This window comes from Ranitomeya variabilis, chromosome 5, assembly GCF_051348905.1.
Source record: "Ranitomeya variabilis isolate aRanVar5 chromosome 5, aRanVar5.hap1, whole genome shotgun sequence".
NCBI classification, from domain to species: domain Eukaryota; kingdom Metazoa; phylum Chordata; class Amphibia; order Anura; family Dendrobatidae; genus Ranitomeya; species Ranitomeya variabilis.
In genome coordinates, this window is record NC_135236.1 from 500244286 (window position 1) to 500272009 (window position 27724).

At 45.3% G+C, this 27724-nt stretch overlaps 2 protein-coding genes across 4 annotated transcripts in view; one reads left to right on the forward strand and one right to left on the reverse strand.

Annotated features, from left to right (window-relative positions):
* Window positions 1-27724, forward strand: part of FAF2 (Fas associated factor family member 2) — a 176346-nt gene that overhangs the window by 10601 nt on the left and 138021 nt on the right. The gene's annotated exons all lie outside the window — the stretch shown is intronic.
* CLTB (clathrin light chain B) overlaps window positions 20591-27724 on the reverse strand; it is a 65034-nt gene continuing 57900 nt past the window's right edge. For 2 of the 3 annotated variants that reach the window (XM_077265690.1, XM_077265693.1), the window contains 2 exons: window positions 26871-26924; window positions 20591-26354 (listed from right to left, as the gene is read on the reverse strand). In XM_077265690.1, the coding sequence (XP_077121805.1) occupies window positions 26183-26354; window positions 26871-26924 (226 nt within the window). In that variant the 3' untranslated portion in view covers window positions 20591-26182. The remainder of the gene's footprint in view (window positions 26355-26870; window positions 26925-27724) is intronic. The other variant, XM_077265691.1, reaches the window with a different exon arrangement.

The window sequence follows — 27724 nt, forward strand, 5'->3', positions numbered from 1 at the left end:
GAGTTGCGGTGATATATCGTCCCCCAGGCTCACCCACCCAGTTGCTGGACCAATTTTCTGCCAATTTTCATGTCCTCAGAAATACCAACCATTATCCTGGGAGACTTCTGTGGCACCCCAGGAGTTCAGGTACCACAGTGGTATTGCCTTCCTCTCGGGGAGGGTGATGCTATTCCGGGAGATCAGGAGGATCCCTTTGACAGGTAGTACACCTACATGCAATATATTCTGACTCCAGGCCAGAAGGGGGAGCTCTGAACCCAGTTTCAGGGGAGCTTCCCTGGAGAGATATACATTCTGGTCTGGAGGAGGAGTTAGTTAATCTGTAGGAGACAAGGAACAGTGAAGCAGCGCAGGAAAAGTCAAGAGCTAGAGGAGAGCTGCGAGTGAGTTCCCTCTAGGCTAGAGCGCATGAACCGGGCATCGGGAGCCCGAGGCTGTGTGGAACTACAAGTCCCATGGCAGAACCGGAGGGCAGGAAATTGGAAGTGACTTGCCCACATTACACCCTGAGGTACAGCAACATACAGAGCCCAGAGTCACCGTGGATAGAGACCCCAAGGAATGGCTCAAGTTGCCTACCATGCAGGAACTGTCCCAGGACAGAGAGTAAAAGAGAACCTTGTCAGGAAGCCCCAGGCAAGGAACTAATATTTAGTGCATAATGGAAGGCTCCCAATCTGAACTGGCAAAGGGGATTCTACTCGTCTTCAGGCTGACTGGACTCCACTGTCACCTGTTGCTGGTACCCTGGACTGTGGCTTACTACAACCAGTAAACCAGGTAAAGAGATTGCAACTCTGTGTCCTCTGTTTATTCTGGCACCACACCATCCTTGCCATACACAGCGGGAGCCCTGGGGACCCAGCTTCACCTGTGGGAAGCGTTACCATCTTTGCTGCAGTAACATCTCCCCAGAGGACCCCTTTAAGCAGCGTTGGTCACCCCTGACCAAGCACCACAGGTGGCGTCAAAAACTTTTATTATTTTTCAAATCCCTTTAGAAACATTCCCTTTTACTGGGGGGGCCACGGCCACTGACCGGGTCGCTTCCACCGTGACCACCACTTTAATAGAGACCATACCATACCGAGTACCCCTAGGCCCTGGCGGGCATTCCACTTCAACATCCCCATAAACAGCCCCACTTCTCCATCTGCATCCCAGCTTCTATCTCTAACCACTTCTCTCGGCCTCTCACAGCTTTCAACCTCTGAGACGCACAAAGACGGTAACACCCTTGAGCTGGTCTTTGTGCGGCTCTGTTCAATCTCCTACCTAGATAACTCACCTCTTCCACTCTCTGACCAGAATATCCTCTTTTTCATGCTCACAAATCCTTGCCCACTCCAGCACACTCCTACCTACCACATATGCAGAAATCTACAAGCCATTAACCATCATTCACTTTCAATCTCCCTACACTCATCTCTGTCCCCGATCTCCTCTTTTTCCTGTCCTGATCTGGCGGTACACTACTACAATGACACTCTCAGAAGCACCCTTGACCAAGTAGCACCCCTCACTCTCAGAACCTCTAAACACAGAGTAAAACAGCCCTGGCTCACATCACAACCGATATTTCTCCGGTGATGCCCAAGGAGTGCCGAACGCCTACGGAGGAAAACTCGCACACCTGAAAACTTCATCCACTACAAATTTATGTTAGGATCCTATAACTCTGCCCTTCACCTTGCCAAACAGACCTACTTCACCACCCTGATCTCACTAACAACCCAAAAAAACGTTGACACCTTTCACACCCTCCTCAGTCTGAAAACACAGGCCCCTATCACATACATTTGTGCTGATGATCTGGCCTCACACTTCACAGAGAAAATAGAGAATATCGGTCAGGAAATTCTCTCCCAGCCACCAAGTGCCATGACTCCTATCCCTCCTTGCATCTCCTTTGGCTCACTCTCGACATTTGATCTCATCACAAAAGTAGAAGTCTCCAGGCTCCTCTCTTCTTCTTGTCCTACTACATTCACTACCGACCCCATTCCCTCACATCTCCAGTCTCTCTCTCCAGTCGTCACTACTCACCTAACTAAAATCTTCAATCTCTCCCTCTCCTCTGATATTTTCCCCTCCTCCTTCAACACTCTATCATTACTCCATTATTAAAAAAACCCTCTCTCAATCCAACCTGCTCAAATAACTACAGACCAGTCTCCAATCTCCCCTTCATCTCTAAACTCTGCTCACACCTTACCGTTACCTCTCCACTCACTCTTTCCTAGATCCATCACAGTCTGGCATCCGCCCCCTACATTATACAGAAACTGCAGAAATGTAACGGTGCTCAATCTCTGCTCAGTCTTCTCGACCTCTGCAGCTTTCGACATTAGGAGATGGTGTTCAACACTCTCTATGCTCCAATCAATAGACATAAAGGACACTGCTCTCTCCTGGTTCTCTCTTCCTATATATCTGACTGCTCCTTCAGTGAATTGTTCGCTGTTTACACTTGTTCTCCTCTTACTCTCACTATTGGGGTCCCTCAGTGTTCAGTCCATGGCCCCCTTCTCTTTCTGCATGGCCCCAATTGGACAGATCAAAAGCAAATTTGGCGTTCAATACCATCTTTAGGCTGACGACAACTATACATGTCATCCACTGACCTTACCCCTGCTGTAATACAGAATGCCAGTGACTGTCTGTCCTCAGTCTCCACCATCATGTCCGCTCTCTATCTGAAACTCAACCTTTCCAAAACCAAACTTCTGCTCCCGCCGTCTACTAACCTCCCTAAAGCTGACATCTCCCTCTCCGCGTGTGGCACAACAATGCACTGGCAGCAGGCACGCTGTCTGGGTGTTATGTTTGACACAAATCTTTCTTTCACCTCCAATATACAATCTCTTGCCCGCTCTTGCCGCTTACACCTAAAGAACATCTCTAGAATCCACCCCTTTCTCACCATGGAAACAACAAAAACCCTCACTGTTGCCCCGATCCACTTCCGCCTGGACTACTGTAATGCTCTGTTAATTGGCCTCCCCTTCACTCGACTTTTCCCTCTCGAGTTCATCCTTAATGCAGCAGCCAGGGTCCTCTATCTGGCTAATCAGTACTCGGACGCGTCCACTCTGTGCCAGTCATTGCACTGACTGCCCACACATGATAGTATCCAATTTAAACTGCTTGTTCTCACCCACAAAGCTGTCTATAGTGGGGCATTCCCTACATCTCTTCCCTCATTTCTGTTCATCGACCTAATCACTTGTTGTGCTCCGCAAATGACTTTCGACTATCATCCACACTAATCCGTACTTCACGCTCCTAGCTTCAAGACTTCTAACGAGTTGCACCAATCTTCTGGAATGCTCTACCCCAAGAATTCAGCATTAACCACAACTTATACAGTTTTAAGCGCTCCCTAAAAACACATCTGTTTAGAGCGGCCTATCACGTTCCATCAAACTCCACTGCACCCAAAAGCACCACACATACTGGCTGGTGACAACCTCATGCAGCCTTTATCTATTCCCATTCCCTCAAGATGGCTGGACCATTACTGTAAATAAGCACCTGTACTTTGTTGTCCCCCACACCTCATTGTAGGTTGCAAGCCCTTACGGGCAGGGTCATCATTATCTTTGCTTTAATTATTTATTATCTTTAACGTTGTTACTTATGACTTGTATATGAACTGTTGAATTGTAAAGCGCTGCAGAATGTTGTTATCTTGGTAAATTAGAATACTTTATAACTCCAGCTTGAAAAATGATTTTAAAATCTGAAATGTTGGCCTACTGAAATGTATGTTCAGTAAATGCACTCAATAATTGGCCGGGGCTCCTTTTGCATCAATTACTGTGTCAATGCGGCATGACATGGAGGCGATCAGCCTGTGGCACTACTGAGGTGTTATGGAAGCCTAGGTTGCTTTGATAGCAGCATTCAGCTCGTCTGCATTGTTGGGTCTGGTGTCTCATCTTCCTCTTGACAATACCCCATAAATTCTCTATGGGGGTTAAGGTCAGGCGAGTTTGCTGGCCAATCAAGCACAGTTGTTTTAAACCAGGTATTGGTACTTTTGGCAGTGTGGACAGGTGCCAAGTCCTGCTGGAGAATGAAATTTCCATCTCCAAAAAGCTTGTCGGCAGAGGGAAGCATGAAGTGCTCTAAAATTTCCTGGTATACAGCTGCACTGACTTTGGTATTGATAAAACACAGTGGACCTACACCAGCAGATGACATGGCTGATAGTGGAAACTTCACACTAGACCTCAAGCAGCTTGGATTGTCTGTCTCTCCATTCTTCCTCCAGACTCTGGGACCTTGATTTCCAAATGAAATGCAAAATTTACTTTCATCTGAAAACAACACCTTAGACCACTGAGCAACAGTTCAGTTCTTTTTCTCCTTAGTCCAGGGAAGACGCTTCTGGCATTGTCTATTGGTCATGATGAGTGGTTTGACACAAGGAATGTGACACTTGTAGCCCATGTCCTGGATAAGTCTTGAAGCAACAACTCCAGCAGCAGTCCACTCCTTGTGAATCTCCCCCCAATTTTTTAATGGCCTTTTCTAAACAATCCTTTCAAGGCTGCGGTTATCCCAGTTGCTTGTGCACCTTTTTCTACCTCACTTTTTCCTTCCACTCAACTGTTAATATGCTTGGATACAGCACTCTGTGAACAGCAAGCTTCTTTAGCAATTACCTTTTGTGGCTTACCCTCCTTGTGGAGTGTGTCAATGACTGTCTTCTGGACATCTGTCAAGTCAGCAATCTTCCCCATGATTGTGGAGCCTACTGAAACCATACTAAGGGTATGTGTCCACGTTCAGGTTTGCTTCAGGCTTTGGTCAGGATTTTATGCAAGTAAAATCCTGACCAAAAATGCACCTGAGGTCACTGGCAGGTCACCTGCGGTCTTCCTGCGTGTTTTGCTCATTGTAGCAACATGCTGCGTTCTTAAAAAACGCAACGCATGTGCGTTTTTGTGGGAAAAACGCATGTGTTTTTTAATGCACAGTGGAGACGGGATTTCATTAAATCCCCTCCACTATGTTGTAATATCTGGACGCTGCGTTTTTGACGCTGCGGCTCAGCGCTGCGTCAAAAACGCAGCGTTTCCTGAACGTGGACACATACCCTTAGGGACCTTTTTAAACACTTAGGGTATGTGCAGACGTTGCGGATTCCATTGCAGATTTTTCCGCGCGGATTCTGCAGAATCCACAGGTAAAATGACCTGTGTTTTATCTGCGGGTTTATAGCGGATTTTGTGCGGATTTCGCCTGCGTTTTTACACCTGCGGATTCCTATAAAGGAATAGGTGTAAAACGCTGCGGATTCCGCACAAAGAATTGACATGATGTGGAAAATAATCCGCAACGTTTCTACACGGAATTTTCTGCAGCATGTGCACTGCGGATTCAGTTTTCCATAGGTTAACATGGTGCTGTACAATGCACGGAAAACTGCTGCGGATCCGCAGGGCCAAATCCGCTGTGGATCCGCAGCCAAATTCGCAACTTGTGCACATACCCTTAGGAAGCCTTTGCAGGTGTTTTTTGTTAATTATTCTAATTTACTGAGATAATGACTTTTGGGTTTTCATAGGCTGTAAGCCATAATCAACATTAACAGAAATAAACACTTGAAATAGATCACTCTGTTTGTAATGACTCTATATAATAAGAGTTTCACTTTTTGTTTTGAAGAACTGAAATAAATTAACTTTTTGATGATATCCTAATTTGTTGAGAGCCACCTGTATATGTAGAGGCTCTGTGGGGCTCATGCAGTATATGGGGAGGCTGTGTGGGGGTTCTTTCAGTATATAATGGGCTGTTGTGGGGCTCATACGATATACAGAAGAGGCTGTACTCTGGTTCAAACAATATATATCGGGATGTCAGCATACTTAATTCTGCTCAATATTAAGTTCTACAATTAATATAGTTATCAATAATATAATTATAATCGATATTAATATTGAGCATAATTAATTTCAGCCTATTGGTTTGGCCCTCCACAACAGTCATGGTCTCTAATGTGGCCCCTCTGGAAAACTAATTGCCTGCCCCTAGGCTACATAGAGGCAAGTGAACATGGTGAATAGTGCAAACACACACGAGGAGGGAACTGCACACACTGTAAGGCCTCATGCACACATTCAGTATTTGTAAGCCAAAACCAGGAGTGGGTGATAATTGCAGAAGGGGTGAAAATGTTTCTGTTATGCTTTCTCTCTGACCGTTCCACTCCTGGTTCTGGCTTACAACTACTGGCATAAAAAAAAATCACCAAATACTGAATGTATGCATGAGGCCTAACACTGAGCAGCAGACAATACACACAGTCTGTGCTGTGACACTGCTATGATATGGCCAAGTAATCTGGAGGGACACACAAGCTCTGCGTGTCCTAGCCTGTCTTATTCAGTAAGTCTCTGTGCACATTGGCATCTTAGTTTTGTATCTGCAGTAGTCAGGGCTAGAATAATAAATCTCTGATATTTTCTAATAGATCCTATATGATCATAAATTATTGCACTGCCTCATAACAGAATCATTTATTTATTTTTTATTCCGGGGTGGAATAACAGATGACTACTGCGCTATATATGACATCAGGGGAAACATGAACTTGATTGAAAATCCTGAGATTTTTTTTGTCTATTGTAAAAAAAAAAATACATTTTTTTCCCCAATGGAACAGGTGCATAATGAGGGACCTGAGGAACTCCCCATCGGGATTATTTAATAAAATAATGCAAATAATCTAATTACACTTGGCAATAATATTGCTGTTAGTTGGTGATATGGCGGAGACTGAGTGAATGGATATATAAGCTCATGTACTGGTCTAGTGAATCACTTGAATCCTTACAGCCAGTACTGTACAGATCTACTTTATTGGCTTCTTATATCTGCCAAAAGTTTATGTCTTCTGCAGATTAGCATTAGGGCTCGTTCACACAACCCTTTTTTACGGTCCAAGTGCTATCCATAAAAATAAAACGGGCAGCATTTGGATCAGTGTTATTCAATGAGGCAATGCAGATGAGCGATTTTATTTTTCACTGACCAACTACATATGAAACAAAAATCTCAGCATACACTAGTTTCTTCTGTAAATTGGAGGAGACTCACACATTCAAGTTGATGAGTGCATAAAATAAAAAAATCAACCCAACCATTATGCCACGTTCACGCGTTCAGTATTTGGTCAGTATTTTACCTCAGTATGTGTAATCCAAAACCAGGAGAGGAACAATCAGAGGAAAACTATTAGAAACACGTCGTCACTAGTGATGAGCGAGTATACTCGTTACTCAAGATTTCCCGAGCATGCTCGGGTGATCTCTGAGTATTTGGATGTGTTCGGAGATTTAGTTTCTGTAGCTGCATGATTTGCGGCTGCTAGACAGCCTGAATACATGTGGAGATTCCCTAACAAACAGGCAACCCCCACATGTACTCAGGCTGGCTAACAGCCGCAAATCATGCAGCTACAGAAACAAAAAACTCCGAACACATCCAAATACTCGGAGATCACCCGAGTATGCTTGGCAAATCTCGAGTAACGAGTATACTCGCTCATCACTAGTCACCACTTCCGTATTATCACCCAGTCCTTGTTTTAGCTTACGAATACTGAGGTAAAATGCTGACCAAATACTGAACGTGTGAACGTGGCCTTATGGTAAGAGAGACATAAAGGACTACAACATAATTTTCACACATAATGGTAGCACCATCCCAGGGAAACATTGTGAAATTGGTAGATGTTGCAAATGAAAGTCTTCGCTCTTTGCCTGAATAGACTATCTAAAAGGACGTGTCACAAATGGACAGTTTTTTCTCGTTTTATTCCATCTGCTCCCCTTAGTATGCTGGTTTTGTTTTTTATTAAATTCGGCATACAGACCCAGAGATGTGAGTCTTTTTATTTAGTGACAATTTTTATGGTATTTACAATGGGGTGTGGCTGACAATTCTCTGGGGTGGGTATATAAGCCGCTCTGAATTGCTACCCTGTGAGCCACACCTCCTTGGAAAAGACCATAAAAATGAGCAATAAATGAAAAGGCCCAAATCTCTAGAACCATATGGCAGATTAAAAAAAAATAAAAAAATAATAATAATATTCAGGAGAGCAACGGGAATAAATTAAGAGCAAAAACTGCACACATTTGATCTGGTGTCAGGTCTTCTTTCAGGCATCAGCCAAATAGCAGAGATTTTTCCTGTACGTTGTTCAGCATTTTGGTTCTCCATAGGAGCAGGCACCTAGTAAATGTCTTACTAAAGGAACTCCTTGGAAAATACTTTTTTATTCCAAGAGGATTTGCTATGCTATTTGCAGCACATATGCTTTCTGTGTTGGTGTAGCATTCTGCCACAAAACAAGCACATGACTTTTTGGTTCATTCACAAGTAGAATTTCAATCACATTTTTCACTTGATTTCTTTTGCAAAATGTTTTTCAGTTTGTCATACAATTTTTATCCCCTTAACCCCTTCAAGTCGCGGCCCTTTTTCGTTTATGCGTTTTCGTTTTTCGCTCCCCTCCTTCCCAGAGCCATAACTTTTTAAATTTTCCGTCAATATGGCCATGTGAGGGCTTATATTTTGCGGGACGAGTTGTACTTTTGAACGACACCATTGGTTTTACCATGTCTTTTACTAGAAAACGGGAAAAAAATTCCAAGTGCGGTGAAATTGCAAAAATAAGTGCAATCCCACACTTGTTTTTTGTTTGGCTTTTTTCCTAGGTTCACTAAATGCTAAAACTAACCTGCTATTGTGATTCTATAGGTCATTACGAGTTCATAGACACCTAACATGTCTAGGTTATTTTTTATCCAAGTGGTGAAAAAAAATTCAAAACTTTGCTTTAAAAAAAAAATTAAAAAATGCCATTTTCCGATACCCGAAGCGTCTCCATTTTTCGTGATCTGGGGTCGGGTGAGGGCTTATTTTTTGTGTGCCGAGCTGACGTTTTTAATAATATCACTTTTGTGCAGATACATTCTTTTGATCGCCCGTTATTGCATTTTAATGCAATGTCGCGGCGACCAAAAAACCGTAATTCTGGCGTTTCGATTTTTTTTTCGCTACGCTGTTTAGCGACCAGGTTAATGCTTTTTTTTATTGATAGATCGGGCGATTCTGAATGCAGTGATACCAAATACATGTAGGTTTGATTTTTTTTTTTTTATTGCTTTATTTAGGATGGGGCGAAAGGGGGGTGTTTTAAACTTTTATATTTTTTATATTTTTTTCATATTTTTAAAAACATTTTTTTTTTACTTGTGCCATGCTTCAATAGCCTCCATGGGAGGCTAGAAGCTGGCACAACTCGATCGGCTCAGCTACATAGCAGCGATCATCAGATCACTGCTATGTAGCTGAATTGCAGGTGTGCTGTGAGCGCCAACCACAGGGGGGCGCTCACAGCAGGCCGGCATCAGTAACCATAAAGGTCTCAAGGACCTCTATGGTTACTGTCCTGACACATCGCCGACCCCCGATCATGTGACAGGGGTCGGCGATGCGCTCATTTCCGGCCGCCCGGCCGGAAGCGGTAGTTAAATGCCGCTGTCAGCGTTTGACAGCGGCATTTAACAGGTTAATAGCGGCGGGTGAATAGCGATTTCACCCGCCACTATTGCGCGCACATGTCAGCTGTACAAAACAGCTGACATGTCGCGACTTTGATGTGGGCTCAGCACCGGAGCCCACATCAAAGGGGGAGACACGACATGCGCTGTAATAGTACGGCGCATGTCGTGAAAGGATTAATGACCAGGGGTATTTCAGTTTTTGAACTTCTGGTTCTTGCTCCCCTTCTTCCCAAAGCCATAACTTTTTTATTTTTCGGTCAATATGGCCATGTGAGGGATTTTTCATTGTGGGACAAGTTGTACTTTTGAACGACACCATGGGTTTTACCATGTCGTGTACTAGAAAATGGGAGAAAATCCAAGTGTTGCAAAATTGCAAAAAAAAGTACAATTCCACAGTTGGTTTTTATTGTTTGTTTTCTAACCATGTTCACTAAATGCTAAAACTGACCTGCCATCATGATTCTCCAGGTAATTGCGAGTTCTAACACGCCAAACATGTCTAGGTTCCTTATTATTTAAATGGTGAAAAAAATCCCAAATTTGTTTTTTTTTTTTGTCTTTTTTTAAAAAGGCACCATTTTCTGAGACATGTAATAATCTTTATTTTACGTCGCCTTGGGTTGGGAGAGTGTTGTGAATTCCGTTCTCGGGCTCCCTCCTGTGGTCATGAGTGGTACTGTGTGAGTTCTGTTCTTGGGCTCCCTCTGGTGGCCTTTAGCGCTTACTGCGGGTCTGTAGTTGGAATCCAGCTGCCTCGTTTTCTGCTAGTCTGGCCTCTATTTAACTCCACCTGGACCTCTACTTGTTGCCTGCTGTCGTTGTATTCAGTACTGGTTCTGATTTCTCTGGACTTCTCTTGTGACCTGTCTCCTCCTGGAGAAAGCTAAGTCTTGCTAGTTCATGTTTGCTCATTATTTCCTTGAAAATGTTTCTCAGTATATGATGAGTTTAGTCCAGCTTGCTTATATGTGATTTTCTCGCCTGCTGGAAGTTCTGGGGTGCAGAGTTGCGCCCCTCACATCGTGAGTCGGTGTGGGGGTTCTTGCAATCTCTGCGTGGATTATTTTTGATAGCTTTTTAATACTCACCGCACAGATTCCTTGCTATCTTCTTACTGTTTAGAGTTAGCGGGCCTCATTTGCTATATCTGTTTTCATTCCTACGTTTGTGCCTTCCCCTTAACTCACCGTTATTATTTGTGGGGGGCTGTCTAAACTTTGGGGGCAATTTCTCTGAGGCAAGTGAGGCTTTGCTTTCTCTCTAGGGGTAGCCAGTTTCTCAGGCTGTGAAGAGGCGTCTAGGATTTTAGGTAACGCTCCACGGCTGCCTATAGTGTGTATTGATAGGATCAGGACTGCGGTCAGTATAGCTCCCACATCCCCAGAGCTTGTCCTAAAGACTTCTGTTACTTAGCAGGTCAGTTTGCGATCCTTGCCTCCAGGATCATAACAGGTGAGGGCCTATTTTTTGCGCCCTGAGCTGACGTTTTTATTGATACCATTTTAGTGTAGATATGTGCAGCGCCCCAGAGTCCTGGTCGTTGCAGTATTGTCGCTCTTCCACCAGGGGGAGTGATGGTACGTCTGATGGCACTAAAGGAGTTCGCCTGACCAGGTATCACAGTCACACACTACACTTCACACTCCGGCCACCAGGGGGGGGCAAAAGGTTCTATCTATTAGGCCACTCCTCACACTCGGGTAAAACTGGGGGTTGGATAGGAAGTTAGGGAGAAAGCTGCTGGGTGAGACCCAGGAAAGACCTGTCAGGCAGACAGGGGGAGAAGGAGGAACATCTGAGCTGCAGACAGAGGTCCCTGTCAGGGGTGGGATCCTGGCAGAGACTTAGCGAGAGATAGAACGTTACGGAGCTGCGCCTGCACCTCATTGCGGCAGCATCCTAAGTAAGGACAAGAAGCGGAGTATATTGTGGAGAAGTGAGAAACGAGATCACAGCACAAGGAGATAATACGGGGAGGAGTTCTGCCTTAAGACCGGCAACATCCTTCTGAGGCGCGTAGCCGGCGGCCAGAACACCGAGGGAGTAATATGCTCTACGCATTACTTCAAACTACGGCAGGGCAGTTAATTCCAAGTTGGCTGCCCGACCTTTAACCTAATGAAGACAACGGAGGCAAATTGTGGGAGAGGGGCGTCTCTACGGTCCCTATAAAATAGCTCCAGGCCTACCCCGTCATACGGGTCGTCCTATCCATACCATCTGGGGGACAGAGAGAGAGAGAGAGAAAGAACAGAAACAAACACGACAGTTGTGAGGACTATCCCGTGGTGCTCAGCAGGGAGGTACTACAACACACAGGCGCAAGTAGGAAGGCTACTGATTTCCACCTGCAAAGGAAACTCTGGATGTGCCTTCAGACCGGCCGGTCTCAGCCAGCCCTGTTAGCAGTGCTCTGGATTGTGGATGCCGAAGCCTTCAGTAAAAGGTAAAGAGACTGCAACCCTGTGTCCTCGTTATTTACTGCGACCTACACCGTCATCATCTACCTTACTGAGAAGCCCTGGGGACATACTTCACCTGTGGGAAGGTATACCATGTAGCTGCCATTCCATCACCCCAGCGGACCCCTAGCAGCGTCGGTCATCCTGACCGAATACCACAGGTGGCGTCACAACACCGTACAAACAACTAGCTACACCTTTAATTGGGGGCCCCTTAGCAGGGCCACGGACTGGGTCGGGCCACCGTGACATCCCCAGAACCGAGACAGAGGGACCCGGTACCAAGTACCCCACTGCCCTGCGCCTGGGGGCGATCCAACTTATCTTTTGATTGCCAATTATTGCATTTTATTCCAATGTAGCAGTGACCAAAAAACGTAATTCTGTCATTTTGAATTTTTTCTCTGGTTACGCAGTTTAGCAATTGGGTTAATTTTTTTTATATTGATAGATCGGGCAATACTAAATAGGTGTATATTTGATTTTTTTTATTGTTTTATTTTGAATGGGGAAAAATTTGAACTTTTATATATTTTTAATTTAAAAAAAAACACTTTTTTTACATTTTGCATGCTTCAATAGTCTTCATGGGAGACTGGAAGCTGCAGTACTTCGATCACCTCTGCAACACACAGGCGCTGATCAGATCACCTGTGTGTATCACAAATGCTCACTTGCTATGAGCGCTGACCATGGGGTGGCACTCATAGCAATATGGCAATGATAAGCATAGAGGGCTGCTTCAGACCTCTGGTTGTCATGCCAACTCATTGGTGACCCGAGATCATGTGACGAGTTCACCAATGGGTGGGATTTATGACACGCTTCTGGTAAGCACAAGTTAAATGTCGCTGTCAGAGATTGTCAAAGGCATTTAACTAGCACGGGTGGATCATTCAGACGAGTGTATAAATCGGACGTGTGCTATGCGATTTTTAATCAGACAGCCCACTGACCCATGTTATTCAATAGGACTGTTCAGATGAATGATTTCTCTCTTGGCTCGACTGTCCATGAGAAAAAAATATCACAGTATACACAAGCTATGGCTGCATAAAAATAAATCATATCCCACAAGGAACATCAGAGCGGCTTTGGATTTTTACAATTGTTTGTATAATTTTTTTACATTTTTATCAAATTTGATATATTTTTTTTATAAATAAACACAAAACATATTGAACTAAATTTCCATTATCATAAAGTACAATGTGTCACAAAAAAAAAATCTCAGAATCACTGGGATCCATTCAAGCATTCCAGAGTTATTACCTCATAAACTGACACTGGTCAGATTTAAAAAATTTGGCTTCGTCACTAAAGGTTTAAGAATGGGTTGTCGTACTAGTGAAAAACGACTTTAAGTGCCAGGGTTGGAGGCCACTTTAGGTTTTGTTAAAACAAGCATATTTCACAGTCCAGATTGCCATGCCCGGTGTGACTGCTGGTTGGGGCGGGGGACCTGCAGTCAGTCCAGGCTTTGCGATCCATATACAGCCCCAAAAATATGCAATTGTGTCAATCTGGCCTTAAAGCTTATGGGTGATTGGTGTATGTGTGGCGCCCCAGGGTCCTGGTCATCACAGTCGTATTGCTTTCCTCCCGGGGAGAGTGATGCTACGTTTGGAGGCAAGGAAGGATAGCTGCATCCAGGTATCACAAACATGCGACACATTCATACTCCAGGCCACTGGGGGGGGGCTTTTGATCCTATTTACTAGGTGACATATATATATATATATATATATATACACACACTGGTAGTCTGTAGGGAAAGGGAGAAAGTTCCAGACAGCCGTCTGAGCAGGACAGAGGGTCCACGGAGCTGTGCATGCCCTAAGGGCTGCAGCTCCCAGAAAGAGACATTTTGAAAGCAGAATTGTATTGCAGCGAGCGTGAGGGAAAGCAAGTCACAGGAGAGGATACCAGAAGGGGACCAGCCCCGAGCAGGCTGCCTCCTTCTGAGGCGCAGAACACCGGTAGCCGGAACACCGCGGTAGTAAGGACCTCTATGCCTTACTTCAGAGACCGGCAGGACAGCTAATTGTACGTTACCTGTCCGCACCTACACCCAGGAGGCATAACATCACCCCAGAGGACCCCTTAAAGCAGTGTCGGTCACCCTGTTGTGAATTCTGTTCTCAAACTCCCTCCTATGGTCATGAATGGTACTTCGGCGAGTTCTGTCCATGGACTCCCTCTGGTGGCTGTGAGTGGAGCTGCTGGTTCTGAGGTTCCTTCCTCAGCTGACCTCGTTTAGTCCTAGGCTGGCTGCTCTATTTAACTCCACTCAGATCGTTACGTGATGCCAGCTGTCAATGTTCTAGTACTGGTTCAGATCTCTCTTGGATCTTTCTGAAGACCTGTCTACTCCAGCAGAAGCTAAGTCCCTGCTAGTTTATTTGCTGATCTTTGTTTTCTTGTCCAGCTTGCTATCATGATATTGCCTTGCTAGCTGTAAGCTCTGGGAGGCAGAGTGGCACCTCCGCACCGTGAGTCGGTGCGGGGGTCTTTTTGCACACTCTGCGTGGCTTTTTGTAGTGTTTTGTGCTGACCGCAAAGATACCTTTTCTATCAGTCTGTTTAGTGAAGTCTGGCCTCCTTTGCTGAAACCGGTTTCATTCTTATGTTTGTGACTTTCATCTTAACTCACAGTCAATATTTGTGGGGGGCTGCCTTTTCCTTTGGGGAAATTTCTCTGAGGAAAGGTAGGCTTTATTTCCTATCTTTAGGGGTAGTTAGCTCTTAGGCTGTGAAGAGGCGTCTAGGCAGAGTTAGGTACGCTCCACGGCTATTTCTAGTGTGTGTGATAGGATTAGGTTTGCGGTCAGCAGGGCTCCCACTTCCCAGAGCTTGTCCTGTGTGATAGTTTGGCCATCAGGTCATTCCGAGTTCTCCTAACCACCAGGTCCATAACAGTACAGCTGGCCAGTAAAGTGTTAATGCATCTCAATAGAGGGATAAGAAAAGTTCTGAGACCATTTTTTTTTTCTGCAGTGTGTTTTGTCTTTCTTTTCCCCTTAATCTCTGGGTGGTTCAGGACACAGGTGTAGATATGGACATTCAAGGTCTGTCCTCTTGTATGGATCAACTCACTGCTAGGGTACAAAGCATTCAAGATTATGTAGTTCAGAATCCGATGTTAGAGCCTAGAATTCCAATTCCTGATTTGTTTTCTGGGGATAGATCTAAGTTCCTGAATTTCAAAAATAATTGTAAACTGTTTCTTGCTTTGAAACCCCGCTCCTCTGGTGACCCCATTCAGCAAGTAAAAATCATTATTTCTTTGTTACGTAGCGACCCTCAAGCATTTTCCCTTGCGCCAGGAGATCCTGCATTGCATAATGTGGATGCGTTTTTTCTGGCGCTTGGATTGCTTTATGATGAACCGAATTCAGTGGATCAGGCAGAGAAAATCTTGCTGGCTTTGTGTCAGGGTCAGGATGAAGCGGAGGTATATTGTCAGAAGTTTAGAAAGTGGTCTGTGCTTACTCAGTAGAATGAGTGTGCCCTAGCGGCAATTTTCAGAAAGGGTCTTTCTGAAGCCCTTAAGGATGTTATGGTGGGATTTCCCACGCCTGCTGGTCTGAATGAGTCTATGTCCTTGGCCATTCAGATCGATCGACACTTGCGTGAGCGCAAAGCTGTGCACCATTTGGCGGTATCTTCTGAGCAGAGGTCTGAGCCTATGCAATGTGATAGGACTTTGACCAGAGCTGAACGGCAAGAACACAGACGTCAGAATGGGCTGTGTTTTTACTGTGGTGACTCCACTCATGCTATCTCTGATTGTCCTAAGCGCACTAAGCGGTTCGCTAGGTCTGCCACCATTGGTATGGTACAGCCTAAATTTCTTTTGTCCGTTACTCTGATTTGCTCTTTGTCGTCCTATTCTGTTATGGCATTTGTGGATTCAGGCGCTGCCCTGAATTTGATGGACTTGGAGTTTGCCAGGCGCTGTAGTTTTTTCTTGGAGCCCTTGCAGTATCCTATTCCATTTAGAGGAATTGATGCTACGCCTTTGGCCAAGAATAAGCCTCAGTACTGGACTCAATTGACCATGTGCATGGCTCCTGCACATCAGGAGGATATTCGCTTTTTGGTGTTGCATAATCTGCATGATTTGGTCGTTTTGGGTTTGCCATGGCTACAGGTCCATAATCCAGTATTGGATTGGAAATCAATGTCTGTGTCCAGTTGGGGTTGTCAAGGGGTACATGGTGATGTTCCATTGTTGTCAATTTCGTCTTTCACTCCTTCTGAAGTCACTGAGTTTTTGTCGGATTACCGGGATGTATTTGATGAGCCCAAATCCAGTGCCCTACCTCCTCATAGGGATTGTGATTGTGCTATTAATTTGATTCCTGGTAGTAAGTTTCCTAAGGGCCGACTGTTCAATTTGTCTGTGCCAGAGCATGCCGCTATGCGGAGTTATATAAAGGAGTCCTTGGAGAAAGGGCATATTGGCCCGTCGTCATCACCGTTGGGAGCAGGGTTCTTTTTTGTGGCCAAGAAGGATGGTTCTCTGAGACCTTGTATAGATTACCGCCTTCTCAATAAAATCACGGTCAAATTTCAGTACCCTTTGCCGCTACTGTCTGATTTGTTTGCTCGGATTAAGGGGGCTAGTTGGTTCACTAAGATAGATCTTCGAGGGGCGTATAACCTTGTGCGTATTAAACAGGGCAATGAATGGAAAACAGCATTTAATACGCCCGAGGGCCATTTTGAGTACCTGGTGATGCCATTCGGGCTTTCTAATGCTCCATCTGTGTTTCAGTCCTTTATGCATGACATCTTCCGAAAGTACCTGGATAGATTCATGATTGTATATTTGGATGATATTTTGGTCTTTTCGGATGATTGGGAGTCTCATGTGGAGCAGGTTAGAATGTGTTCCAGGTCCTTCATGCTAATTCCTTGTTTGTGAAGGGGTCTAAATGTCTCTTTGGAGTTCAGAAGGTTTCATTTTTGGGCTTCATTTTTTCCCCTTCTACTATCGAGATGGACCCTGTTAAAGTTCAGGCCATTTATGATTGGACTCAGCCTACTTCTGTGAAGAGCCTTCAGAAGTTCCTGGGCTTTGCTAATTTTTACCGTCGCTTCATCGCTAATTTTTCTAGTGTTGTTAAACCATTGACTGATTTGACAAAGAAAGGTGCTGATGTGGTCAATTGGTCCTCTGCGGCCGTTGAGGCTTTTCAGGAGTTGAAGCGTCGTTTTTCTTCTGCCCCTGTGTTGTGTCAGCCAGATGTTGTTTCGCTCCTGTTTCAGGTCGAGGTTGATGCTTCTGAGATTGGAGCAGGGGCTGTATTATCTCAAAGAAGTTCTGATGGCTCGGTGATGAAACCATGTGCTTTCTTTTCTAGAAAGTTTTCGCCTGCTGAGCGCAATTATGATGTGGGCAATCGAGAGTTGTTGGCTATGAAGTGGGCATTTGAGGAGTGGCGACATTGGCTTGAAGGAGCCAAGCATCGCGTGGTGGTCTTAACGGATCACAAGAATCTGACTTATCTCGAGTCTGCCAAGCGGTTGAATCCTAGACAGGCTCGATGGTCACTGTTTTTCTCCCGTTTCGATTTTGTGGTTTCATACCTTCCGGGTTCTAAGAATGTGAAGGCTGATGCCCTTTCAAGGAGTTTCGTGCCTGATTCTCCGGGAGTTCCTGAGCCGGTTGGTATTCTCAAAGAGGGGGTAATTTTGTCTGCCATCTCTCCTGATTTGCGGCGGGTGCTGCAGGAGTTTCAGGCTGATAGACCTGACCGTTGTCCAGCGGAGAAACGGTTTGTCCCTGATAGATGGACTAGTAGAGTTATCTCTGAGGTTCATTGTTCGGTGTTGGCTGGTCATCCTGGAATCTTTGGTACCAGAGATTTGGTGGCTAGATCCTTTTGGTGGTCTTCCTTGTCACGGGATGTGCGTTCTTTTGTGCAGTCCTGTGGGACTTGTGCTCGGGCTAAGCCCTGCTGTTCTCGTGCCAGTGGGTTGCTTTTGCCCTTGCCGGTCCCGAAAAGGCCCTGGACGCATATTTCCATGGATTTTATTTCAGATCTCCCTGTCTCTCAAAGGATGTCGGTCATCTGGGTGGTTTGTGATCGCTTCTCTAAGATGGTCCATTTGGTACCCTTGCCTAAATTGCCTTCCTCCTCTGATTTGGTTCCATTATTTTTCCAGCATGTGGTTCGTTTGCATGGCATTCCAGAGAACATCGTGTCGGACAGAGGTTCCCAGTTTGTTTCAAGGTTTTGGCGGTCCTTTTGTGCTAAGATGGGCATTGATTTGTCTTTTTCTTCAGCTTTCCATCCTCAGACAAATGGCCAAACCGAACGAACCAATCAGACTTTGGAAACATATCTGAGATGCTTTGTTTCTGCTGATCAGGATGATTGGGTGTCCTTCTTGCCTTTGGCTGAGTTCGCCCTTAATAATCGGGCCAGCTCGGCTACTTTGGTTTCGCCTTTTTTCTGTAATTCTGGTTTCCATCCTCGTTTTTCTTCAGGGCAGGTTGAGCCTTCGGACTGTCCTGGTGTAGATTCTGTGGTGGACAGGTTACAGCAAATTTGGACTCACGTAGTGGACAATTTGACATTGTCCCAGGAGAAGGCTCAACGTTTCGCTAACCGCCGTCGCTGTGTTAGTCCCCCACTTCGTGTTGGAGATTTGGTTTGGTTGTCGTCTCGTTATGTTCCTATGAAGGTTTCTTCTCCTAAGGGTACCGTCACACAGTGCCATTTTCATCGCTACGACGGCACGATTCGTGACGTTGCAGCGTCGTATAAGTATCGCTCCAGCGTCGTATACTGCGGTCACACATTGCAATACACGGCGCTGGAGCGATAATTTCATGACGTATTTGCGATGTAGAAGCCGTTGGTTACTGTGCGCACATCGTATACAACCTGTGTCACACAATGCAATCATGCCGCCACAGCGGGACACTAGACGACGAAAGAAAGTTTCAAACGATCTGCTACGACGTACGATTCTCAGCGGGGATCCGGATTGCAGTAGCGTGTCAGACACAACGATATCGTAAATGCATCGCTGGAACGTCACGAATCGTGCCGTTGTAGCGATCAAAATTGCACTGTGTGACGGTACCCTAAGTTTAAGCCTCGTTTCATTGGTCCTTATAAGATTTCTGAAATTCTCAATCCTGTGTCATTTCGTTTGGCCCTTCCAGCTTCTTTTGCCATCCATAATGTGTTCCATAGGTCGTTGTTGCGGAGATATGTGGCGCCTATGGTTCCCTCCGTTGACCCTCCTGCCCCGGTGTTGGTTGAGGGGGAGTTGGAGTATGTGGTGGAGATGATTTTAGATTCTTGTATTTCGAGACGGAAACTTCAGTACCTGGTCAAGTGGAAGGGTTATGGTCAGGAAGATAATTCCTGGGTTGTTGCCTCTGATGTTCATGCTGCCGATCTAGTTCGTGCCTTTCATTTGGCTCGTCCTGATCGGCCTGGGGGCTCTGGTGAGGGTTCGGTGACCCCTCCTCAAGGGGGGGTACTGTTGTGAATTCTGTTCTCAAACTCCCTCCTGTGGTCATGAATGGTACTTCGGCGAGTTCTGTCCATGGACTCCCTCTGGTGGCTGTGAGTGGAGCTGCTGGTTCTGAGGTTCCTTCCTCAGCTGACCTCGTTTAGTCCTAGGCTGGCTGCTCTATTTAACTCCACTCAGATCGTTACGTGATGCCAGCTGTCAATGTTCTAGTACTGGTTCAGATCTCTCTTGGATCTTTCTGAGGACCTGTCTACTCCAGCAGAAGCTAAGTCCCTGCTAGTTTATTTGCTGATCTTTGTTTTCTTGTCCAGCTTGCTATCATGATATTGCCTTGCTAGCTGGAAGCTCTGGGAGGCAGAGTGGCACCTTCACACCGTGAGTCGGTGCGGGGGTCTTTTTGCACACTCTGCGTGGCTTTTTGTAGTGTTTTGTGCTGACCGCAAAGATACCTTTTCTATCCTCAGTCTGTTTAGTGAAGTCTGGCCTCCTTTGATGAAACCTGTTTCATTCTTATGTTTGTGACTTTCATCTTAACTCACAGTCAATATTTGTGGGGGGCTGCCTTTTCCTTTGGGGAAATTTCTCTGAGGCAAGGTAGGCTTTATTTCCTATCTTTAGGGGTAGTTAGCTCTTAGGCTGTGAAGAGGCATCTAGGCAGAGTTAGGTACGCTCCACGGCTATTTCTAGTGTGTGTGTGATAGGATTAGGTTTGCGGTCAGCAGAGCTCCCACTTCCCAGAGCTTGTCCTGTGTGATAGTTTGGCCATCAGGTCATTCCGAGTGCTCCTAACCACCAGGTCCATAACACACCCTGACCGAATACCACAGGTGGCATCACGATCATAAACCTTATCCCTTTAAAGACCTTTCCCTCTTATACGGACGTCCCAGGGCCATGGACCGGGTCAGCCACCGTGACATCCCCCTGTGAACCACAGGACCCGGTACTGGGTATCCCCTTTGCCCTGACGGGGCGCTCCATATGTTTTTATACATGTATCTATAGTATATGTTTTATGCATAAACTAATGAGGGAACAGATAATAAAAGCCATTTAATCATTATACCCCTTCTCTAGCATTGTTTCATCATATACATACTTGAAAATTACATCCAGAAGAGAAAAAAACAGCAATGATAGCTACATAATTTATTCCAATAAAAGATCTCTTATGCAAAATAGTGTCCAAACAAAAGAGTCCTCCTCTGACCTGCACTTCCACAGAAATTAGTGTTAAGTATTGGTTGTGTTTAATATAGGGAAAAACAGTTCATCTTTTCTTCTTTCATGCAAAAATGTCCCTTTTCCACATGACTTGTTATGTAACCCGAGGATTATTAGTATTGAGTACTTCTCACAAAGTAAACAGCACGGTGGTGTCCAATTAGAACATTTTGCTGAATGTTGCCTTTAGAACAATGAGGATACAGAAAGCCAAGACCACTGGATACGGTAGAATATACATGGTGGTGGGGAGTTCTTACCATCTTAGGGTATGTTGATAACTGCACAATTTTGTGGCAAGAAGCCAAAGCATAGAACTGCAGAGAGAGATTTCCATGGCCACAGCCCAGATCTTTCTCTAAAAGAAAATAATGCTGCAATGTAATGTCAAATTCACTACAAAATTAAACTGGAGATTCAGGAAACAGACGGCACACAAATATGGCCTTCATTGTCTATGTACATAGACCTAATAAAAGTTGTCCTGCTCCTTCTTATCCTATTATGCCAGAATGGGGTGAGAAAACAATCGCAGGAATGGCTGCGAGAATCGGATGGTACTCGCCCATACAAGTCTATGGGTACATGTGAAACATCACACTGTACTCAGATATCACCCGTGTGATTTCCACGGACACCAGCAATGGAGGAGATGGAGAAATGACTTTCTCCGTCTCCTCCGCACCTGTGCTGTGATTCTCTAATGTGAGAGGATCGGAGTGCTGACACTCGGCTCCCGCTCGCAGAGTGTCCTAAGTAGTGTCTTGCATCGGACGCTAGGGTGACTCCGGCCTAAGACATCAATCAGAGATCTCTTTTTCGCGTTCGAATGCTACCCTTGGTTTTCACAGATAGCACTCATACCTGTGATAGTCTATGGGGCCAGTGATTTATTGCGGATTGAGCGGTATGTGGAGAATCGCAGAGGCATGTATGATTTTGATTAAAGGATCGCTTCAAAATCGGCAATGCAAGTCTATGGGTCTGTGAAGAAAATCGGACTGCAGTCAGTAATTTTCACCGATTGTCAGAAAGGAGAAGGTGGAAACTTTTTTTTTTTGTTTTCTCCACGTATGAGAAAAATTGATGACTCTCGGACCACATTCTGATCAAACTCTTATCAAAGTCTGATCAAAATAATCAGTTCACTCTTCTTGTACATGAGAAAAACAGACATCTGAATGAACTCTAAAAATGAATCTGTCACCAGGTTTTTGCTACCCCATCTGAGAGCAGCACAATGTAGAGACCCTGATTCCAGTAACGTAACACTTTGTAACACTAAGTTGCTTTTTGCAGGTTTTATAAAATCATTGTTGCAGATCTATCAGTTCTCTGAATGCTGAGCTCTGTATAACCTCGCCCACACCACTGATTGACAGCTTTCTGTGTACACTGCATGGGAAGAAAGCTGTCAATCATTGGTGGGGCAGGGTTATACAGAGTTCATGAATATGGAGGCTAGTGATAATCTCCTGCTGAGAAAACTGTGAAGTTATCAAAATTATAGCAAGCAGCCCAGTAAGTGACATATCGCTGGAATCAGGGTCTCTGTCTCTCCATTATGCTGCTCTCAGATTAGGTAGCAAAAACCTTGTAACAGAATCTTTTAAGTTCATAGATTAGTGGAAGCTAAAGTGTAGCTGATCATCTGCTCTTCGCATTGTTCATGCACACAGTCAGACGATGAATAGACCAGGCATATCTAACAGACCACGAAGGTTGTCTTTAAAGTGTAATTTTGATTAAAGTGGGAAATAATAAACAGTAATTGACTGATCATGCCATGCTTCCAAACTCCTTGAGCAGCATGCCCATGCTCAACTTTCCTCCCACCTCTCATCTCTCTTCGTGACAACCTGTCCTCTGCTTTCGACAGTTGACCACTGCCTACTGCTATAGATTCTTTCTTCCCTTAGCATCAAATGCTTTTCCCTGTCCTGGATTGCCTCATACCTATCCAACCACACATTTAGCATTTCCCACTCCCACACTGCCTCCTCATCCCGCCCTCTCTCTGTTGGGAGTCCCTCAAGGCTCTGTCCTGAGGCCCCTACTTTTTTCCATCTATACCCTCGGCCTAGGACAACTCAAAGTCCCATGGCTTCCAGTACCACCTGTATGCGGATGACACTCAGATCTACCTCTCTGGCCCAGATGTCACCTCTCTGCTACCCAGAATCCCAGAGTGTCCATCAGCCATATCCTCCTCCTTCAACTCTCGCTTCCTAAAACTCAATGTAGACAAAACCGAACTCATCATCTTTCCCCCATCTCACGTATCCCCCCTACCTGATCTAGCTATTACGGTAAACGGCATCATGCTCTCTCCTGCACCTGAAATCCGCTGCCTCGGGGTAACTCTCGACTCTGCCCTGTCCTTCAAACCGCACGTCCAAACTCTTGCCACCTCCTGTCGCCTCCAAGTCAAAAATATTGCCAGAATCCATCCCTTCCTCAGCCCTCAATCTACTAAAACTCTTGTGCATGCCCTCATCATCTCCCGCCCCGATTACTGCAACACCATCCTCTGTGGCCTCCCCGCTAACTCTCTTGCACCACTCCAGTCTGTCCTCAACTCTGCTGCCCGGCTAATCCACCTCTCTCCTCGCTACTCCCGTTTCTCCCCTCTGCAAATCCCTCCACTGGCTCCCAATTCCCCAATGAATCCAGTTCAAATTACTAACACTGATCTACAAAGCCATCCACAACCTGTCCCCTCCCTATTTCTCTGAACTAATCTCCCAATATCTTCCCTCACGTAATCTTCGATCCTCCCAAGACCTCCTACTCTCCTCCACACTTATTCTTTCCTCACACAACCACCTCCAATATTTCTCCCGAATATTCCCCATCCTCTGGAACTCCTCGCCTCAACACGTCCGATTATCCACCACCCTCAGATCCTTCAGACGGAACCTGAAAACCCATCTCTTCAGGAAAGCTTACAGCCTGCAATAACCATTCTGCCGCCTCACCAACCACTCGAGCTGCCGCATCACCAACCACCCGAGCTGCCACCTCACCACCGCCAGAGTGCCGCCTCACCACAGCCAGAGCTGCCACCTCACCACCACCAGAGCCGTCGCCTCACCACCACCAGAGCCGTCGCCTCACCAACCACTCAAGCTGCCGCGTCACCACCCCCAGAGTTGCCACTCCCCCGACCTTCTGTCTCCTCCCCATTATCCCGTAGAATGTAAGCCCGCAAGGACAGGTCCTCTCCCCTGTACCAGTCAGTCATTGCAAATTTGTTTACTGTAAACGATATCTATAACCCTGCATGTAACCCCTTCTCATGTACAGCACCATGGAATTAATGGTGCTATATAAATAAATAATACATTTGTAGTTTCATCTGGCAATGGCTAGAAAAAAGAAAGAAAGAAAAAAAAAGTGTCAACACAACATCACATTTTTGGCAAATTGTAGTTTGCGGTTGGCCTTCACAAACAATCACGTACCGCTGATTGGCTTAGTTAAAATGGTCTATTCTCGACAACTTTTTTCTGCATGGCTAACTTTAAAAAGATGACAAATCTGCACTCAAACAACGGGCACTTAGACAGGAAGGCAACTTAATAATTGCACCTTAGACAAGATGAGCTTATAGAAAGATTTTTTTTTTTGTCAACTTATTTACAATAATGTATTTTTTCATTTTCCTTATTTCTCGCCAAAACCCTTTAAATACTATCTTTAGTATTAGATAATGGATATAGGCAGCAGTTCATGATGGGGCAGCTGCAGTGCATTGTGACAAGGTCCAAAAGACAGAAAAGTATACATACCATGGGAAATTTCTTCTGTCCCATGCAGGCAGTATTATTTATATGACACCACTATGCATAATGAGGGTGACACAATGTCATAAGTCTCATCCAATGACTGTTGGGGGATAGAGATCACTACAGACCTAATATCACTGTGGCCTTATCAACACAAAACATAAAGGCATATTGGTAGGCAAGAAGAATACAGACGGTAAGTATATTATATCAGCGGGTGGAATAAGTATTAAACTTGCCACCAATTTTGTAAGTAAATATATTTCTAAACTCATTATTACACAATTTATGGACATCTATGGTTTGATTTCTTTGTCTGTGTGGATGTTACAACATCTATTGAGAATTTCATGTCATTAGCGCCTTTGGAAATATATTTATTTAGAAAATTGATGACGTGTAGGGTTGAGCGACTTTTGCTTTTTTAGGATCGAGTTGGGTTTTGTGAAACCCGACCTTCTCGAAAGTCGGATCGCGTGAAATCGGCCGATTCTACTGTAAAGTCGGGTTCCGGACCGGACCACGAAACCCAATGCAAGTCAATGTGGATTCATTCATTCTCTCTCTCCCCCCCCCCCCCCCCCCCCTCCGTGCAAAGCATATGTTGTGTTTGACTGTGGAAATCACTGCAGCCCAAACGGTAATATGGCTCTATGACGCCGCAGAAACCAGACCGGAATCTATGTCATCACGCTGCCCACACTCCTTAATTGGCTGAAAAAATGGCGGGGAAGGCGTCATACAAAACGCGACTTTGGCGCCAAGATCGCCGACCACGTGGCCGATCCCACGCTGGAGTCAGGTCGGGTTTCACGAAACCCGACTTTGCCAAAAGTCGGCGACTTTTGAAAATGAACGATCCGTTTCGCTCAACCCTAATGACGTGTTCAATCATTATTTCCCCCGCTGTATATATACTTGTAAACCTTTCAATGAAAATGTACCTTTATGGAAACCTGGTCTTGGGATTTGTGGGGGAGCCATTAGTGGGACCCCCAGAGACAATATGTTTTACTTATTTAGTAAGGCAACCCTTTACAAATACTGTTCTGTAATTTTCAGGAAAGTAGTTTCTTGTATGACAAAGATACTTATTGATATTGTGTCGTGTGTGAGATTTTCGGATCAGTTTCCTTTGCATTGTGCATCGTACAGTATGTGCATAGATTTCTTTATCCCCGCATCATGGGAAATTACAGTACATTTGTAACCCCATTTGTTTAAGAGTTTAATGTGCAATCTGCTTGCAAACAGACTTTTCAGTTCCAGCACACCTTAAGTAAAATATATGGACGAGCACTGTTAAAAGCCAGGCACACATAGACAAAGGAAAATAAAAACAAAAAGAACAGAAATCTCCCCACACAAAAGCTCACGGCCACCGCATGCTTCCATTAACACTGCCTTAAATTACCAAACATTAGCCTAATGGAGTAACTCAAGGAAATCAGATGTGGTGTTTCGATTGCTTTACAGTTCATCTCAGGGAGGTGACGGAGTATTAGGGGCTGGATCTTGGTCACAGTAAGGGCAGAAGTGAATGGGCCTCAGACCTGCGAGGATGGATTCTTTGGTGTGAAGCAGGGAGGTGAGTAGGTGAGGTTGGATGAGAAAACTAGCGAGACAGCGGCGTCTGTTTCAGCGAGATCAGTACAGATCTCAGACGAGACACGTCTTTAGACTGCTTGCTGCTTTTGGGGTTGAAATCGCAAAGGCGGGCAACACGATCCCATTCAGAACCGGTATCTTCATCCTTTGTCTCGGAGACCAATGCTTCATCTGATGCTCTTCATTGAGAAAACAGAAGGAATGTTAGCAATGTAACTTAGGTACAACGTACAAGACCAGACATTTATGTGTAGCCTCTGCACAGGACAAAGGGCTCGTGCACATGGCAGTATTACATAACTGTACAGAGCCGTGTGAGCCTCCAAATGCATACGCAGGTGGCATACTTCATCTTAAGGCAGCTAGATTACCCTACAAGCACATGTCTATAGTATAGGTGCCGTATGCTGGGTGCTTACACCTGTAAAGGCTTTAGGGCTCACTTTAAAAGGAGTAATCTGGACTAAGAAACACTTTTTTCCAATATATTGCATGGAAATTCTGAATTAATAGAGGGTAGTTCCCATTCGGAAACTATTAATTAGCTGGCACTGATTACATAACTCACTTCCTATAGAGTATAGATACAGTAACTGTGTAATGGAATTCTGTATTATCTAATTCATTGCTGGTTCGTACTGTCGCATGAGGATTGGCATAAGCAAAACACTGAGAATAAGACAAGCACAACATACACGTAACCAATGACATCAGCATTAGGCTGCTGGTAAAATGCTTTGTCCGCAATCCTGGGTTAGTAGCATAAAAAAGAGAAAGAGAAAGAGAAGACAAATGTGAAAATAAGGAAGAAGGGTAAGAAAACAGCAGTGTAAACAAGTAAGATGAAAAAAGAATACCCCCACATAGAGAAACATAGTTGGTGCCGATCCCTTTCTCAGGAGACTTTTTGCTGTCTTAGGCCAGGATCACACGTGCGAGAAACTCGCACGCGTCTCGCATCTCAATACGCGGCACTGCCGCCGGCACTCGGGACCGGAGCGCTCAGCTACATAGAAAAACATGCAGCCGCATGCTCCGGTCTCGAGTGCCGGCGGCAGTGCCGCACGTGTGATCCCGACCTTACAGGGAACTCGTCAGGTCCGATAACGCTATTAGGGGAGAGTCACACGGCCGTGTAACTCAGACAAGGATCGCAATGCTCGGACTGGCTGTCGGCTCTACTGACCCGTGCATGACAGCTGCATAGAAATACATGCAGCCGCACGCTCCAGTCTCGAGTGCCGGTGGCAGTGCCGTGTATTGAGATGTGAGACTCGCGGGAGTTTCTCACACGTGTGATCCCGGCCTTACAGGGAACTCGTCAGATCTGATAACACTATTAGGGGAGAGTCACACGGCCGTATAACTCAGACAAGGATCGCAACGCAGAGCTCGGACTGGCTATCGGATATACTGAGCCGTGCGCTACAGCAGCATAGAAAAACATGCGGTCACACTCGGGTCAGGAAAGCCAATGGCCAGTCCGAGCACTGCGTTGCAATCCTTGTCAAAGTTATACGGCCGTGTGACTCTTCCCTAAACCTGCAAA